This window comes from Triticum dicoccoides, chromosome 3B, assembly GCF_002162155.2.
Source record: "Triticum dicoccoides isolate Atlit2015 ecotype Zavitan chromosome 3B, WEW_v2.0, whole genome shotgun sequence".
NCBI lineage: Eukaryota > Viridiplantae > Streptophyta > Magnoliopsida > Poales > Poaceae > Triticum > Triticum dicoccoides.
In genome coordinates, this window is record NC_041385.1 from 245,056,392 (window position 1) to 245,074,555 (window position 18,164).

An 18,164-nucleotide genomic window follows, 5' to 3' on the forward strand; every position below is an offset into this window, starting at 1 on the left:
GATTCACAACACAACCCAGGAAATGGATTGGATAGAATCGTAGATCGGGAGGAGAAGAATCCGTGAGCAGGAGATCGGGGCCGGAGGTCGGAGGAGAGGGCCGGGGCAGCGCCGGAGCGATGGCCGGGCGGCGGTGGCAGTGTGAGGCGAGATGGGGATATGAATGAGAGTGAGTGAGGAGCTGCTCCCAAATCCCACGCCCATCCCCAGTTATATGTGGCTGCGGGCGGCGGGCCGGACATCCGGGGCACAGCCCGGATATCTGCAAGCGGAGGTCAGAGAGCAGAAGAATCAGCTCCAATGGGCCGGACATCCGGGAATAAGCCCGGATATCCGGCGTGTGGGGGTCAAGTGGCAAAATGTTCAGGGCCCGGATGTCCGGCAAGAGCCCGGATGTCCAGCACTGGAAGTTCACGATTGCAGTTTGAGCTCAGAATGATTTTTCTCCAGGGCCCGGATGTCCGGCGGAGGAGCCGGATGTCCGGTCACTAGACAACAAGACCATGCAGAGGAGAGATGTGGAAGGGGCCAACAAATATGATTTGATATAGACTCCGCCAAGGATTTTTGTTGAGAATTATGGGGAAAGGAAAACTTGAGTAATCTAAGGCCATACTAAGGTGTAATAACAACCCAACCAAAATAAGAAATGAAAGGTCCACACAAGCAATGCACAAGCAGTGACCGAGGTCACCATGTTTGAGCATATGGAATATAGTGCCACAAAGATGTAGACTTTGGGCACATAGTCATGACTCCATCATGTTAAAGTACCATAGTTCGGGAACCATGACAACTTTGAGAGTGTTTGTTCTATTTATGCATTATGTAGGGTGAGAATACTCATGAATTGAATGTCTCCCCCTAAATATATGCCTACATCAAGACAAGACATTAATTTCATGCATGAATGGGTACTAGATTTCACATAATGTTGTCAAGCTCCAAGATACCAAGTTCACGCCTAAGTCGACTAAACCTTGCTTCATCCAATGGTTTTGTGAAAATATCCGCAAGTTGCAAATCTGTGCCAACGTGATCTATGTGAATATCACCCTTTTCCACATGATCTCTCAAAAAGTGATACCTAATATCAATGTGCTTGGTGCGGGTATGATCTTTGGGGTTCTCAGCAATATTGATGGCACTTTCATTATCACATAAAAGAGGCACATGTATATAGGTGATACCGTAATCCTTCAAAGTTTGCCTCATCCATAGTAATTGAGTTGCACAACTGGCGGTTGCAATGTATTCAACTTCTGCGGTAGAGAGGGCAATACAATTTTGTTTCTTCGAGGACCAACTTACCAAGGAGCGTCCAAGAAACTGACATGCGCCAAAGGTGGACTTATGATCCACTTTGTCTCCAGCCCAATCCGCATTCGTGTACCTAATGAGATCGGACTTAGCATCCTTGGGGTACCATAAACCCAACTATGGGGTGTGAACAAGGTATCTAAGAATATGCTTAACCGCCTTATGATGACTTTACCTAGGGGAAGCTTGAAATCTAGCACACATGCATACACTGAACATGATGTCTGGTCTAGATGCACAAAGGTAAAGCAATGAACCAATCATAGAGCGGTAAATAGATGGGTCGAAAGGAATACCATTTGTGTCTTAAGTGAGTGCAATTTTGGTTGGCATGGGTGTCTTGCATGGACTAGCATGAGACATGCCAAACTTCTCTAGGATATCCTTGAGGTATTTTGCTTGAGACAAGAAAATTGCTTCTTGAAATTATTGAATTTGAAATCCGAGAAAGAACCTCAAATCTGCATTGAGTGACATTTCAAAATTCTTGGTCATTGAAGCCACAAACATCTTGCACAAATGAATGTTAGGAGAACCAAAAATGATATCATCTACATAGATTTGGCATAAGATCAAATCACCCTTTTCCATCTTAGTAAAAAGAGTGGGATCGATCACCCCTCTCACAAAACCATCATCGAGTAAAAACTTCTTAAAATGATCATACCCAGCACGAGGTGCTTGTTTGAGGCCATACAAAGCCTTATGAAGTTTATACACATAGTCTTTGTGATCGGGATCAATGAACCCAGGTGGTTGTGACACATATACCTCTTCTTGTAGAGGACCGTTAAGGAAAGAACTCTTCACATCCATTTGATGTAAAGTAAAACCATTGAAAGCGGCATAAGCAAGTAAGATGCGAGTGGATTCAAGACGGGCAACGGGGGCAAAGCTCTCACCAAAGTCCAAACCTTCAATTTGTGAGTACCCTTGTGCCACTAACCTTGCCTTGTTACGGATGATTACACCATTCTCATCTTGCTTGTTCTTGAAAATCCATTTTGTTCCAATGATGTTGTGCTCGGTAGGTGGCCTCTTGACTAATGACCACACTTGGTTGCGTTCAAAACTATTCAACTCTTCTTGCATAGCAACGAGCCAATCATTGTCCATCAATGCATCTTGTACCTTGAGGGGCTCAACACTAGACACAAACGAGAAGTGAGCACAGAAGGTTGTCAAATGTTTACAAGTGACTCTACCTTCCGATATGCCGGTGAGAATTTTGTCAACGTCAACACAACTGATGACTCGAGGCATGATGGAGGTTAGGGTTTCTCGAGGTTCAACTTCATGTCCATCATCCACGTCCTCAACATATGGATCATTAATGTGTGGTGGAAGATCTTCTAGTTCATATTGCATTTGTTGAGGTTCATCATCAATGATTGGACTTTCTTGTTCTTGCCCTTGATAATGATCTTGTTCTTCAAGATTATCATGAAGATGAACTTGATCATCTTCTTGTACTTGGACTAAGGGCATAGGTTGAACAATAGGAGTTTGTGGTGGTATGAGTGTTGAAGTAGTTTGATGATGTGTGAGACTTCCATCTTCTTCTTCATCATCATGGGGTTCTTGTTCCATTGGAAGAAGTGCACCAACACCCATGGTCAAGATATCTTGAGAGGAATATTCTTTACCTACATCACTTAGATCAACTTGCTCCCCATGGGAGCCATTAAATTCATCAAACACCACGTCACAAGTTTCTACAACACATCCATTGGATTTGTTGTAGACTCTATAGGCGTGAGAGTTTGATCCATAGCCAACAAATATGCCCTCAATTGTTTTGGATTGAAAATTTCCTAACCGTTCTCTTTTGTTGAGGATGAAACATTTGCACCCAAATACACGAAAGTACTTGACATTTGGCTTGTTCCCAGTTAGGAGCTCATATGGAGTCTTTTCCAATATAGTACGGAGAAAGAGCCGGTTTGATGCATGGCATGCAGTGTTGACAGCTTTGGCCCAAAAACTATGTGGTGACTTGTATTCATCCAACATGGACCTTTCCATCTCCACAAGTGTACGGTTCTTCCTTTCGGCTACACCATTTTGCCGAGGAGTGTATGGAGCTGAATATTGATGCTCAATCCCTTCATCACTAAGGAATTCTTCCAAGGTATAGTTCTTGAACTTAGAGCCATTGTCACTTCTTATTGCCAAGATTTCTTTGTCAAACTTGCATTGTGCTTGCTTGGCAAAATCAATGAAGGTGATCTTCGTCTCGTCCTTGGACTTGAGGAAAAACACCCATGTATATCTTGAGTAATCATCAACAATGACAAGTCCATACTTTTTCCCACCAAGACTATTCCATGAAGGAGGCCCAAAAAGATCCACATGAAGGAGCTCCAGGGGCCTTGAAGTAGACACAATGTTCTTGGGTGGGTGATTTGATTGATGTTGCTTCCCGGCTATGCATGCACTACACACACGATCTTTCTCAAAAGAGACATTGGTTAGTCCAAGGATGTGATTCCCCTTTAAGATATCCTGAAGATTTCTCATGCCGACATGGGCTAGCCGGCGATGCCATAGCCACCCCTTGTCGGCCCTGACCATTAGACAAGTTGCATGGAATGTGCTCTCTTTCGAGAAATCAACCGTGTAAAGGTTGCCATCCAACTCTCTAACAAAGGCCACTTCGAGAGTATCTCTCTTAAAGACTTTCACATCCGTTAGTCCAAAAAGTGTATCATAACCAACAGAAGCCAATTGGCGAACAGAAAGCAAATGGTATTTAAGGGATTGGACAAGCATGACATTTGCAAGAGACATGTCATTTGTGATAGCCACCTTGCCCAACCCGAGTACCTGTCCTTTTGAACCTCCACCAAACATAATGATCATGAATGGTTGAATAGCTTCCATGAAATCGTAGAGCAATTTGCTGTCTCCGGTCATATGATTGGTACATCCACTACCAATCACCCATTTTACTCCACCTGAGAAGGCAACCTACACAAAATTATGACTTGGTTAGAGGCTCCCATTTTGCAATGGGACCTCTCAAGTTAGTCACAAGGGTGTTAGGGACCCAAATAGCATAGAATCAGAATGCATTTTGAGGACCAACAAATTTTGCATAAACTTCTCCATCCTTAGTCTTATGAAGTACATAGGATGGAGGCATGAACTCTTTTGGCTTGTTGAGAGTGGGCATGCCCCTTGTGGCCTTCCCACTAACAACCTTACCTTTCTCCTTGTGCACTTCTCGTACAAATGTTTCCTTTAGCGGGGTTGTGCACTTTTGAGAGGACGTCTTCTTCTTGCTTGTGCTTGGGTCAAACCCGAGTCCCTCTTGGGCAAACACCTCATTGTGTTGGCTCAATACCTCATTAAGGTTCTTTTGCCCTTGAGCACATGTCATGAGACCTTTCTCGATTTGAGCCTTGAGAAAGCGATTTTCCTCAAGAATAGATGCTAGATCACTACTAGAGTTAGTAGTACAAGCATCAACATTGATAATAGGAGAAGAGTAAGCCTTGGCTAGAGTTTCAAGATAAGTAAGTTTGAGCGTCTCAAAACTCTTTGTAAGAAGGGTGAGCTCTTCTTCCTTAGTCTTGAGGGACACGAATAGAAGCTCACAATCCTTAGAGAGAGAAGCATGAGACTTCACAAGCTTACTTTTATCATTCATCAACTCCTCGCAAGAGTCAATAGCATTTTTCAAGGAGGCAAGATCTTTAGTATGAACATCAATGTTTGCACCAATTTTTAAGCATAGTTCATCATTTCGTGCTTCCTCATATTGGACTTTCTGCTCAAGGATTTCACATTTTTCCTTTTCCTCGGTGACGAGGGTTTCGAGTTCCTTAATGGTGATGGTGTGCTTACTCACCATATCCATAAGCATACAAAACATAGTGAGCTTCTTTCCTTTGAGGGAGCACATGAACTTATTAAGTTAGCAAGCATAGGATCATCTAGATCATCATCCTCATAACTATCCTCCGCATCAAGACACTCATCACTAGGAGTAGAAGGAGTGAAAAGAGGAGGATTTGATCGTGGGGTTACCTTGACCTTGTCAGGAGAGCTTTGGTCCTCTCCATCTTCTACCACGGCCTTTGCCATTAGACACTTGTGAGCGTTGCCCTTGTAGTCTTTCATATAGTTGTAGGTGACCACATCACCACTCTTGTTCACTAACCTGAAAGTGTTTTGAGAGTCTTGAGCAACTCCGGCAACATCACTAACATCATCCAGATCGGATTCTTCTTGAGCAACCATTGCTTTCCCATCTCTCTTCTTGAGCTTGGAGTTTAAAGGATTTGGCAACTTCTTCTTGGGAAAGGTCTTGGGAAACCTTGGTTTATCCTCTCTCTTCTCATAAGGCCACTCGTTGGAGAAGTGGTTGGTTTCTTCACTGTTGTAGCATTTTCTTACTTTCTTCTTTTGAAATCTTCCCTTGAATTTTCCCGCGCTAAACTTCTTGACAAAGAGAGCCATGTCTTCATATGAAGGGCCCTCATCGGATTCAATCTCATCACCATCTTCATCATCATCATCTTCTTCTTCTTCTTCACTTTGCTCATCTTCACATACATGTTTGGCCTTCAATGCAAGATTGATCTTTGATGTTGGAGTACCATGCATGGCAAGATGTTTTGTGGCATTTGCCTTTGACTCTTCAAATAGTTGGAAGGTGGATATGATGTCATCTGTAGTAATTTCCTTGAAGGCATGGTGTTGTCTTATGTCCCACACCATTTGATGGTGATATGGGGCAAGAGCATGAAGCAACTTATCCACAAGGAATCGCTTAGTCATGTTGAATCCATCTTGTGTCTTGTCACACTCACACGACTCAATGTCAGCGGTGAGAGTCATGAAACGCTCAAGGAGTTGATTGGGAGTTTCACCTTTCTCCATACAAAAGTTTTGCAATTGCCCCTTGGCAATTTCATATTGAGCACTCCGGAGGGTGGAGGTACCGGTCTTGGATCTTATAATGCTTTCCCATAGTTCCTTGGCACTTGTGATGTGTATGAATGGTCTTCTTTGTTTTTCAACCATACCTCTCCTTATACACATGGTTGCAGTGTCATTGAGATTCTTGTCTTCTCTTGGTGTAGGATTCTTTGGATCAACCACATGGTACCCATACTCCAAGATCTCCAGCATCTCATCGTTTCCATATCAAAGATGATCCTGCATAGCAACTCTCCACAAGGCAAAATCAGAAGTGGCATCAAGTAAAGGAGGTTTGCCTTGAGGATTATATTTCGGTTTCTCAACTTGGGGTCTAGCATAAAGCCAAGGAACACCGGAGTGATCATTGCTAGGAGGTTGTTGACCAAGTGACGGAGCAGTCACAGTTGGCCTCGAAGCCGCACCACCCGAAAGTGGTGCAAGCACTGTGGACAACGTGGCTAATCTCATTTGGACCAAGGCCTCAAGAGAAGCATCATGCTCCTCTTTTTGCTTAGCAAGTGCCCGTTCCAGATCCTCAGAAGTAAAGGACTTGACTTCAGAAGAAGCCTCGCCTTTATCCTTCGGATCTGCAACAAGGGGAGTCCCATCGGGGTTCATCTTGCTCTAGGGCGGTTAAGCCACAAGAATAGAGCACGAGGCTCTGATACCAATTGAAAGGATCGAGATGGACCTAGAGGGGGGGTGAATAGGTACAATTACAATTTTTAATTATTACTAAGCAATTTTAGGCAATAATGCGGAATACGAGAGTGAGCCTAACAATGGCAAGAGTAGTACTAAGTGCTAAGCAAGTAACACGAGTATGTAAGGAAGTTAGCACAATATGATATAAGTAAGTGCTAAGAGACAAGTAACTACAAGTAGAGAGTCAGGGTTAGGAATAACCACAACTCCGGGAGACGAGGATGTATGCCGATGTTCACTTCCTTGGAGGGAAGCTACATCACCGTTAGAGAGGTGGATGTTACCACGAAGGCACACCAACGCCACGAAGGCTCACCCTATTCTCCCTTTGAGATAACACCACGGAGGCGTTTCTCAACCACTAGTGGTAGACCTTGGGGTGGTCTCCAAACCCTCACAAACTTTTCTAGGGGTAATCACAAAGGTCGATTCCTCTCCGAAAGACTCCTACCGCCTAGGAGTCTCCAACCTCCAAGAGTAACAAGAACGATGGGGAAAATCTCAAGACTTGCTCAAATCACGAATTCCTTTGGTGCAAAGAAGGAGAAGGAGTGGATCTATCACTTGATTGGACAACTTCTCTCAAATGCTCTCAAATCCCTTGGGGATCTATGATTTGGTGTGGAGGAGTGAGAGAGAGAGATTGAAATGTGTTCTAGGGTTTGTTCAAGGTGAGTGGTCAGTCCTCTCCCATGGGGAAGAAGGGCTATATATAGCGTGAGCACAATTATGGCCGTTGTAGTGTAAGTGAATGGGCAGCCCGGACATCCGGGCTAGGGGCCGGACATCCGGCCTGGCAAGGTTTGAGGAACAAAAATAGAGCCAGAACAGAAAACAGAGGAGCCGGACATCCGGGGGCCAAGCCAGGACATCTGGCAGATGGCCGGACATCCGGCGTGATCACTAACAGGTTACAGAACCTCAGTTGTTCTACGGGTAGTGGAGGCCAGACATCCGGGATAGGGCCCGGACATCCGGCGTGTCATGTAGGCCCGGACATCCGGGGAAACACCCGGACATCCGTCGTGCAGCGCAGCACAAAAGAGTTCTCTGGATGGCTAGGCCCGGATATCCGACAAGTAGGCCGGATATCCGGCGTTAGGCCCGGACATCCGGCTTGAAGCCTGGACATCCGGCAGCCAAGAGACAGAAACATAAAGTTTTAGCATGTGCATGTATGGCAATGAGGTTTGTGGCAAGAGCAAGCCTTTAACTAACCCTATCGATCCCCTCTTAATAGTGCAGGATCCTATACTCAAGAGAACAAATATGAAATCAATTTTTATGATTCATACTTGAGTAAAATCACTTTGTATGCTCTTGATCCACACTTCAATGAACCGGGGACTAACACCTGAGATTTACTTAACAACCATTGTTAGTCCCCTACATGTATATTGTCATCAACATCAAAACATGATGTAAGGGCATGATTGCTCTTTCAATCTCCCCCTTTTTGTTTGTTGATGACAATCACACATGTAGTATCACAGTTGCAATAAATAATCTTAGCATTGACAAACATGAGAGCAAGAATACAAAGTATGTTGATGTTTCTATTTGTATTTGGCTCCCCCTCATTGTGAGCATGAGATGAATATGTTAGGATGCATACGTATCTCCAAGGGGAAATCACAAAGGTTGATTCCTCTCCAAAAGACTCCTACCGCCTAGGAGTCTCCAACCTCCAAGAGTAACAAGAACGATGGGGAAAAGCTCAAGACTTGCTCAAATCACGAATTTCTTTGGTGCAAAGAAGGAGAAGGAGTGGATCTATCACTTGATTGGACAACTTCTCTCAAATGCTCTCAAATCCCTTGGGGATCTAAGATTTGGTGTGGAGGAGTGAGAGAGAGAGTGAAATGTGTTCTAGGGTTTGTTCAAAGTGAGTGGTCAGTCCTCTCCCGTGGGGAAGAAGGGCTATATATAGTGTGAGCACAATTATGGCTGTTGTAGTGTAAGTGAATGGGCAGCCCAGACATCCGGGCTAGGGGCCGGACATCCGGCCTGGTAAGGTTCGAGGAACAAAAACAGAGCCAGAACAGAAAATAGAGGGGCCGGATATCCGGGGGCCAAGCCCGGACATCCGACATACCAGGAAGGCCAGGATATCCGGCAGATGGCCGGACAACCGGCGTGTTCACTAACAGGTTACAGAACCTCAGTTGTTCTACGGGTAGTGGAGGCCGGACATCTGGGATAGGGCCTGGACATCCGGCGTGTCAGGTAGGCCCGGACATCCGGGGAAACACCCGGACATCCGTCGTGCAGCGCATCACAAAAGAGTTCTCTGGATGGCTAGGCCCGGATATCCGGCAAGAAGGCCGGATATCTGGTGTGAGGCCCGGACATCCGGCTTGAAGCCCGGACATCCGACAGCCAAGAGACAGAAACAGAAAGTTTTAGCATGTGCATGTATGGCAATTAGTTTTGTGGCAAGAGCAAGCCTTTAACTAACCCTATCGATCCCCTCTTAATAGTGTGGGATCCAATACTCAAGAAAACAAATATGAAATCAATTTTTATGCTTCATCCTTGAGTAAAATCACATTGTATGCTCTTGATCCACACACTTCGATGAACCGGGGACTAACACGTGAGATTTACTTAACAACCATTGTTAGTCCCCTACATGTATATTGTCATCAACATCAAAACATGACGTAAGGGCATGATTGCTCTTTCAGCAAGTCCTCCCTCGACTCACAAGTGGGGCCAAATCTTTTTTGCCCCAGTTGCAAGTCCAGCGTCAACTCACAACTAGGGCCCACCCATTCTTTTTGGTTGCCAGTCCATCCTTGACTCGCAACTGGGGCCTGAATTTTTTGTCCCAGTTGCAATCCCAGCCCCGACTTGTAACTAGGACACGACCTTTTAGTTTCTCCCAATTGCATGTCCACCCTCAACTCACGACTGGGGTCCCGACCTTTTTTGGTCTCGGTTGGAAGTCAACCACCGACTCACAACTAGGTCTGACCCTTTTTTAAACTAGTTCCAAGTCAACCATCGACTCACAAGTAAGCCCGACCATTTTTAACCAGTTGCAAGTTCCTCATTGACATGCAACAGGGCCCTTGATTGTGATTTTCCCGAGTTGCAAGTTTGTCCTTGACTCGTAATTGGGCAAGATTTTTTTGACACAATTGCAAGTCCACCATCGACTAACTACTAGGCTTGACTTTTTTTTCCGAGTTGCAAATCCACAACCGACTCACAGCTAGGCTGACACTTTTTTTGTCCTAGTTGCAAGTGAGGCATTAACATGCAACTGGTATATTTGATTATTATTCTTTTTTCTTTTTCAGAAAGTCACAAATGTTCAATATCTTTAAAAAAATCAATTTTCAATAATTATTCACATTTTCTAAGTAGTGTTCGGAATTAAAACTTTCAAAAAGACTAAAAAAGTTAAAAATGTTTGCGTTTTTCAAAGATATTTGGAACCTTTTTTTGAAAATTCAAAATATGTTCGAAAAATTCAACATTTTTTCTTTCTTCAAAAAATGTTCACAATTTTGATAAAATATTCAAAATTTTAAATCTTATCCAAAGTTCCCTTTCGTTCGCTCGCACATGCAAAGCTAGCCTCAAACCAAACACACAAGCAAGCACCTTGATTTTATCTACAGTAGCGTGCATGCGTAGCGTTTTTTGTTTGAGCAGCCACGTCCAAACTTTTTTGAGCCTGTAGCTGTACGGGAATCATGGTACCTTTCTTGTGTATATACTGTTAAAAAGATACAAAGAAAACAAGTGGAGGAGGCCACAAACAGATGAAGAAGTCAATTTAGATGTGAGATATTATCACACATCTAGATGTGACATAGTCATACCCATATATGCATGCAACAAGTTCAGGACATGGCTGGTGACATGCATCATGCATGTGCATGCAGAGAAACGTGCAAATGAACGTAAGTGGATATATAGTCATCACGCGGACACTAATTTACATCAAAACAGAGATCTTACACACCCCACAGCACGCATACATATACACACCACAACGAAAACCTATGCATATACTCAGGCACCACGCGCACATATGTGTGCAAAAACAGTACCCTCGCTCACTCCACTACCACACTACACTTCCCAACCAAATTAGGCACAACCAATCGTATATAACATCCCGATCACTAACAACAAACCCTGCATGGCAAATCAAGTCAAACGATGGAAGAGCTATAGCTGAACAGACGAGACGAGATCGAGAGACTGCATGGACGGAAGAGGGCTGGCTAGGCGTCGACGACGCGGAAGGACTCCCTGTTCTTGATGACGACGTCGTACATGTGGACGGAGGAGAAGTGGTTGAAGTCCCTGGGGAGGGAGATGAGGTCGAGGCAGCCGCGCTTGTGGAACTGATACAGCGCCGGGTCCTCGTAGTAGCGCTCCCACCCCAGCGCCGTCAGCTTCGCCTCCAGCGTCGCGTAGGACGACACCACCTGCCCGCTCGGCGTGTGCAGCAGCGCCTTCCGCCGCACCGTCGACGTCCGCTCGCTCCCCGGGTTCTCCACCAGGCGCACCACCCCGTTCTTGAACACCCACACGCCAGACATGGTCCACAGCCCCTCCGGTCGGCCGACCTACCCCTCAAACTCTCACCTCTCTATCGGCTTAGAGATTGAGGGAAAACAAACGATAGATGATGCAATTGGTCGAGCTAGCACCGGGACGATGTGGAGTTCAGGAGATGGAAGATGCAAACTAATGAATAAGTAGCAGTGTGATTGATGGAGCAAGGGAGGGCGAGATCAAGGGGGTATATATAGAGGTGGATGTGGATGAAGCTAGCTTATCGATGGTGTGGGGTAGAGGTGACATGTATACGGGGGACAGCCGCAGGACATAGATTTCTTATGCGACCGCGATACTATACTGCTAGTGATTAGTACGTCGATATACGCGTGCATGCACCAGAGAAGAGAAGGGCGTCTTTAGTTTCTAGCTAGGTTAGGTCAGGAAGATGCTGTAGCTGGCTGCATGCACAGGGATGGGAGAGAAGCAGAATATATGGTACGTTCATTAAACTTGAGTAGTGCGCGCGGGAGAATATATGTGCCTAGCTAGCTTATGTTCTTGATAAGCTACCTGGAATATATTTGTTGGAAGAAAGAAAGAAATTCTAGCTAGCTAGGTAGCTAAAAAAGGTAGCTATATGCTATGCATATTGTTATTTTCCAGAATTACGTAGTGCATGAGGTGATTGATCATCATGAGGTCACGAAATTTGACATGTGTCGCGGCCGCCCCGCGACACGTCAAAAACAGGACATTAACTGATGGCGTTGGTTAATTGCCAATAGGGAGATCCACATATAATTCATGCGTAATCTATGGCTTGAGCATTCCCATATGGAAAATTGAAAAGAAAGAATGTGATGTTGTGCGAGGAATCCCACCCACCTTTTTCCTGAAAGGAAAACAAAAAGAGCTAGCCTAATTCTCAGGGGAATAGGATTCACTCGCCATACAGTTTTCGACTTTACTTAAACAATAAGAAATATGAGAGCTATCTTTGCGCACCTCTTGCAGCATTGTTTTTTCCACGAAAGGGAATTTCTGGCCGGTCGATCAAGCCAATGTTGCCTTTGCCGAGAACAAAATTGATGCTCTCTCTCATTGTCAAGTATATATTTTGTGTACGGCATGGTGGAATTTACTTTTGCCTGCTAGCTTTGTCCCTAATAGTAACTCACAAGCTCTCAAGCATCTGCTGCATGCAGCAGAGAGAAATTTGTGGCTTATCTTAACTTCCTAGCTAGCTAGCCATAGATAGTGCTTACGTGATTGCACATTGATTTGGCTGGCTTGTTGGATACATAGGTGCACGTCTACCGCCCCCAAAGCTAAAATCTCTCACTGATTTATCTGCTGAAAAGAAATATGCTTCGGTGCTAAAGTTTCTTTCCGGATTAGGCTGGTCATAATGGGAGTAACTTAGCAAGTAACATAACGCATTCCAAGACAAGTTTGCTTATGTAGCATATAGTTAATGAGGAAAGAGGTGTTTGGAGTAACATAATATGAGCATGCTTGGATACGTTTTAGTCTCATGACTAAAAGTAGTGGGACTAAAACTTGCTAGTCTCACCCATGCTTGGATCCAAGTACTAAAGAGACTAAAATCTAGTTGTTGAGCATTTATTATCCTCCAAACCCTTCAATCCAGAACTAAGGAGAGGAATTAAATGAGGAGAGAGAGAGCTAATACATATTTTAGTAGGTTTCCCATGACTAAAAGATTTTAGCCTCAAGACTAGTCCTAGCCTCTCTTTAGTCAGGGGTGCTTGGAACTTTAGCCTCTAAAAGAGACTATTTTTAGTCAGACTAAAAATAGTCCCTTGTATCCAAGCACCCTCTATGTTACTGTCACATAACGCAACCCAAAGCAAAATGAGTCTATAATATAATAAATGCAATCATGTACGAAGCGATACTACTTGTACTGTATGTTATTTTGCACTATGAAGGTAGTAACAAAGACTAGTGTCATATACAAAAATATGCACGAAAACTCCCTCCAACCTGTGCTTTCATTGTGATCCGTGCATGTGTTACGTAGGGATTTATTATACGATCTCTGTACTTATGTTCCCGATAAGCCAGAACCCATCAAAGATCATTAGGTACTCCTTGTATGAAAGGAGCTTTCCGTCACTGAGGTGGCGCCTCCGTGTACATGTATACTCACACACGTTACGTCCGATCGAAAGGGAGAGAAATTCTAGATGGGAATCGTATTCGATTGAATGCGTGCGTGTGCGTGCTGCAAGCATGTGTGCACGCATATTCATTTTTACGCTGCATGATATTACGTGCTTCCGATGATCACACGGCGGAGTATATAATATTTCGGAAAGTGGAGCTCGTGCCTAACAATTTTTGACGAATTGAACACGTGCTCGCCGGCCGTCTTTATGCAAATAGTACATTATTCCTGCATGGGCTAGCTGACTGGTCGATCGAATTATGCATCTTTTACGTGGTCGGTTTTTGCCTTTCCATTTCAGAATATATGATAGCTAGCGCCTAGTAGGCAGTGTGATCTGCCAGGATACAGACATGTGCACTAAGTTACTGCTATCTAAATTAACTACTTCCTCCATCTTATAATATAAAAACGTTTTAGCAGCTTTCTCGACCCATAATATAAGAACATTTTTGTAGCTTTCAGCTAGATGATACACGGCGCGCTGCCATGGAAATTGGTTATGGTATGCTTCAGTGAAATTTGGTTGTATGAATATGCATGTTTAAATTAATAATATATTGCATCCTATTTTTTATCAGATTATATGTGCGCTTGGTTCCCAATTGAAAGGGAGTTAGAAAAAAGTCTGCGTGGTATAGTGCGGAAAAGAAATTGAGTATATAGACACATGCATGCGTTCAATTAATTGCTAAAGCTAATCAGGCTGATTGGCAATTCTACCGAGGTGATATAGCGTATATATATATGCTTTACATAAGTTAGTGAGGGCTAACTTTTTAGATATAGAAGATTCCTGCAAGTAGTCGTTGTAATTTTTTGGCAGATAAATAAATACATTTTTGTTTTGGTGATGGTTTGGTTACTACTAGCGGGCTTGTACCTGACCCGCTAAAAAGATGTTACTCCATCTGTCTGAAAATACTTGTCATCAAAATGGAGAAAAAGAGATGTATCTAGACGCATTTTAGTTCTAGATACGTCTTTTTTTATCCATTTTGATGACAAGTATTTTCGGATGGAAGGAGTACCAGTTAGTCCCCACTGGCATTCAAAATCTGGCTTCATATTCTCTCTCGCATTTTTTCGGTGACGACGACCGTCAGTCTAAACCATTTATTAAGAAATACAATTAGTAGGACTCAAAATAGGGTAGCAGATTGTATGGCAATTTATAGTTGTACCAAGCCATGTAGTGAGGATTTATTACCTCTTAATTTGTAACCTTGTGACTCTGGAATAAAATTCCCGGATGATTTGCATTTTTTTGTACAAAACAAGTTTATGATACATTAGGCCATTTTTATGTGTATTACCGAAAAAGGCTTTCGCCCCACTTTATAAATAAAGCAACCACCGAGCACAAAGTCAACAAGGTAACATTCGAATAACACACACACCAGACGCCACCGCAGGATGGTCCAACACACACGCACGACACACAACACACAACACGGGTTCAGCTGTGGGCACTGCACAACAAGCCCAACACAACCACAAGGCACGCACAAACACAAACGGCGGCGGCATCAACAATGAAGTAGAACTAATCCGGCTCTAGTGGTGGTGGGGAAGCGGCGGAGCCATCAGGAGAGCCATCGCGCGGAGCTGGGTGATGATGGAGGTGATGGCATCTCTCTCCCTGGGGCGGCTAAGCGGCCGCCAAAGCTGCAGGTAACCAGACCATTTGAACAGAGCGTCAATAGCACGACGAAGAGGTATACGCTGAATCACAAGCTTATTCCTAATAGTCCACGGCGTCCAGGGAAGCACCCCGATAGTCAGCCACCTAATGTGGCGAGATGGGGGTGGTAGTGCCTGGAGTTCGGCGAAGAGAGCGGGGAAGTTGTTGTGGTCCCAGCTTCCACCAACTATTTCGCGAAAACAGCTCCAGAGGAACTGCGCGGATACGCAAGTGAAAAAGATATGGTTCGAATCCTCTTCAGGCCCGCAGAGCAGGTAAAGACCATCGCCAAGGCTGTTGCGCTTTAGGACTTCTACTCCGGAAGGGAGGCAGACGCAGATCCATTGCCACAGGAATATCCTAATTTTCAGGGGGAGCCGGATCTCTCATATGGTGGTAAGAGCCTCCGGACCCGAAGAGGGGGCGATCACCTGGTAGAGTGATTTAGTAGAGAATAGTCCAGATGGCTCTAGCCGCCACCTGGTGCGGTCATCACCGGCCTCTAGCTCAGGCACATGCAGCGCAATGCAGTCGAGCAGGTCATGCCAAGCCGCATTCTCTGCCGGTCCAAATTGGCGCCGGAACGTGAGTTGCCCTAAGTCAATAAAGGCTGCCGCGATAGAAATCCGCGAGTCCACCATGGTGGAGAATAGGTCAGGAAAACGAGCCGCGAAGGAGGCGTCCCCAGCCCAGCGATCGAACCAAAACAGCGTGGCAGTGCCAGACCCAACCGCAATCGAAGATCCAATGCGAAGGACGGGGAGGAGCTGTATGATTGATTGCCAGAACTGGGAACCGCCAGACCGCTGGCAGAAGGCGAGCGGTTGGCCCCGAAGGTACTTCTACTGGATGATGCGAAGCCATAGGCCACCCTCCCCATTCGTAATCCGCCAATGCCACCTAGTCAAGAGGGCAATGTTCATCCGCTTGGAGGACATAATCCCAAGACCGCCCTGATCGCGCGGCTTACAGATCTCAGTCCATCAAACCATGTGGTACTTCTGCTTGTCTCCCTCGCCAGCCCAGAAGAAGCGCCCCTGGACCCTGGCAATCTCATGGTGCAGAGACCCGGGCAGGCTGTAGAAGCTCATTATGAAAAGGAGCAGGATGGCAAGGGACGAGTTAATAAGCTCCTCCCCGTCCTCCGCATTGGATCTTCCTCGTCCTCCGTCAGTGGACCGTTATGTTATCATCTACATACCCCTCCTCGTCGTGGCTCACCCACGACTGTTCCCCGCACCAAAGCAGCAACTTCCAAGGAAGTCATCACGGGAGCAGTGGGGGTCGTTGCTAGTGCAGGACGCACCCGACATGGTTGTTTGAGCAGCTGTAACACCCTACATACCACTGGACTGCATTGGATTTTGTACATGGGCTCGGTCCAGCGGATCAAGCCTTGGAGCAAGAGCTATAAAAGGACACATGAGTGCAGCGAGGGGAGGCATCGAACAGAACAAAACAGAATTGATTCTTCTTCCTCGGCTCGCTCTTCCTCCCTTGTGGCCTGACGAGTCTCTCTCTTGCTCTTCTATCCTTGATCTATGCTCCTCCCATCCTCAGTTCTCTTCTCTGGATTATATTCCCTCAGTGAACCTAGGTTTGGTGAATTCGATTCATACATCGGGAACACTTGTATCAATCGATTTGAGTTGTTCGGTGTTGATTTGTTACACCTTGATCCAACGTCATCACAGTTGGTATTCAAAGCTGTACGATCCATCCATTGAAATTCTCAAAAAATCACAGAAAATTCCAGCAAATTTCATGTCCCTTTCCACCACTCACCATTTGTTCCACAAAATGTCAATACACCAGGAGGCAGCCAACAGCTGCGTTTTGCATATCACCATCACCAAGTTGATCTACCAAGTAACTGAGGATGTACTAGATCATCTCTTTGATGCCTATGGGGTGCATGATCTATGTGTCTCGTATAAATCCTTGCGAATGGAGGTGTTTTTGGAGTTCCAATCATGGCTGGAGGCGAGCCAAGCTAAGGATGCACTCATGGACGATGCATCTATGATGGGTGTTGCCTTTTGGACATCCACACTACAAAAGAAAAAGACTCATCCATGACATTTTGGGCCGAACGAATTATTTTCTGTCATGCTTATGACACTTGTATGATGATAATTGTGACAAAACCCGGTATCATCATAGATGTGGTGGGCTCCTACTTCTGTGACAAAAAATCATGACAGAAAATAGTCTTTTCGTCCTGGGCAGGCCGGAGACGCACCTGCATGACATCCTTTAGGCCGTCCATGACGGAAAAAATTGTGGTAGAAGCGAGGGCGAGGAAAATTTCGAGGAGTTCCCGGTTACGGTGGGTGGTCGGGGCCGAGCGTTGCACGGAGGTTTGCGTGTTTCTCTCATACAAGTACGCGCGTGTGTGTGTGAGGCGTTGCGCTCTAACTGAACCTGAGCGAGGCGTTGGGCTCTAACTGAACCCGAGCGATTACACTAGCTACGTTACTGAACCCCGATCGATCCCTTGCTGTTAACTGAACCTGAGTGATTCCTTCGCTACTGCTGCTAACTAAAGCCGATCGAAGCTGCCTCTTGATGAACAATTCCCGGTGGGGGTTGGATGAACATGATCTCGCGGTAGTAGAGTCCGTTGCCGCTGGATGAACATGACTCCGATCGAGGAGGTGGGTGATATGTCCATTTTGCATCATGCTTTTATGTCGATATTTATCACATTATGGGCTGTTATTACACGTTATGTCACAATATGTATGCCTATTCTCTCTTATTTTACAAGGTTTACATGAAGAAGGAGAATGCCGACAGTTGGAATTCTGG

At 45.1% G+C, this 18,164-nt stretch overlaps 1 protein-coding gene across 1 annotated transcript; it reads right to left on the reverse strand.

Moving 5' to 3' along the window:
• Positions 1-10,857: 10,857 nt before the first annotated feature.
• On the reverse strand, positions 10,858-11,708 carry LOC119281202 (flowering-promoting factor 1-like protein 1). Its single transcript, XM_037561798.1, has one exon. The coding sequence runs from the start codon at positions 11,514-11,516 to the stop codon at positions 11,196-11,198; it is 321 nt and encodes a 106-aa protein (XP_037417695.1). The 5' UTR covers positions 11,517-11,708; the 3' UTR covers positions 10,858-11,195.
• Between the last annotated feature and the right edge of the window lie 6,456 nt (positions 11,709-18,164).

Excerpts from the sequence above, each read along its gene's own strand:
- LOC119281202 (XM_037561798.1), bottom strand. The coding sequence starts at position 11,516 with ATGTCTGGCGTGTGGGTGTTCAAGAACGGGGTGGTGCGCCTGGTGGAG.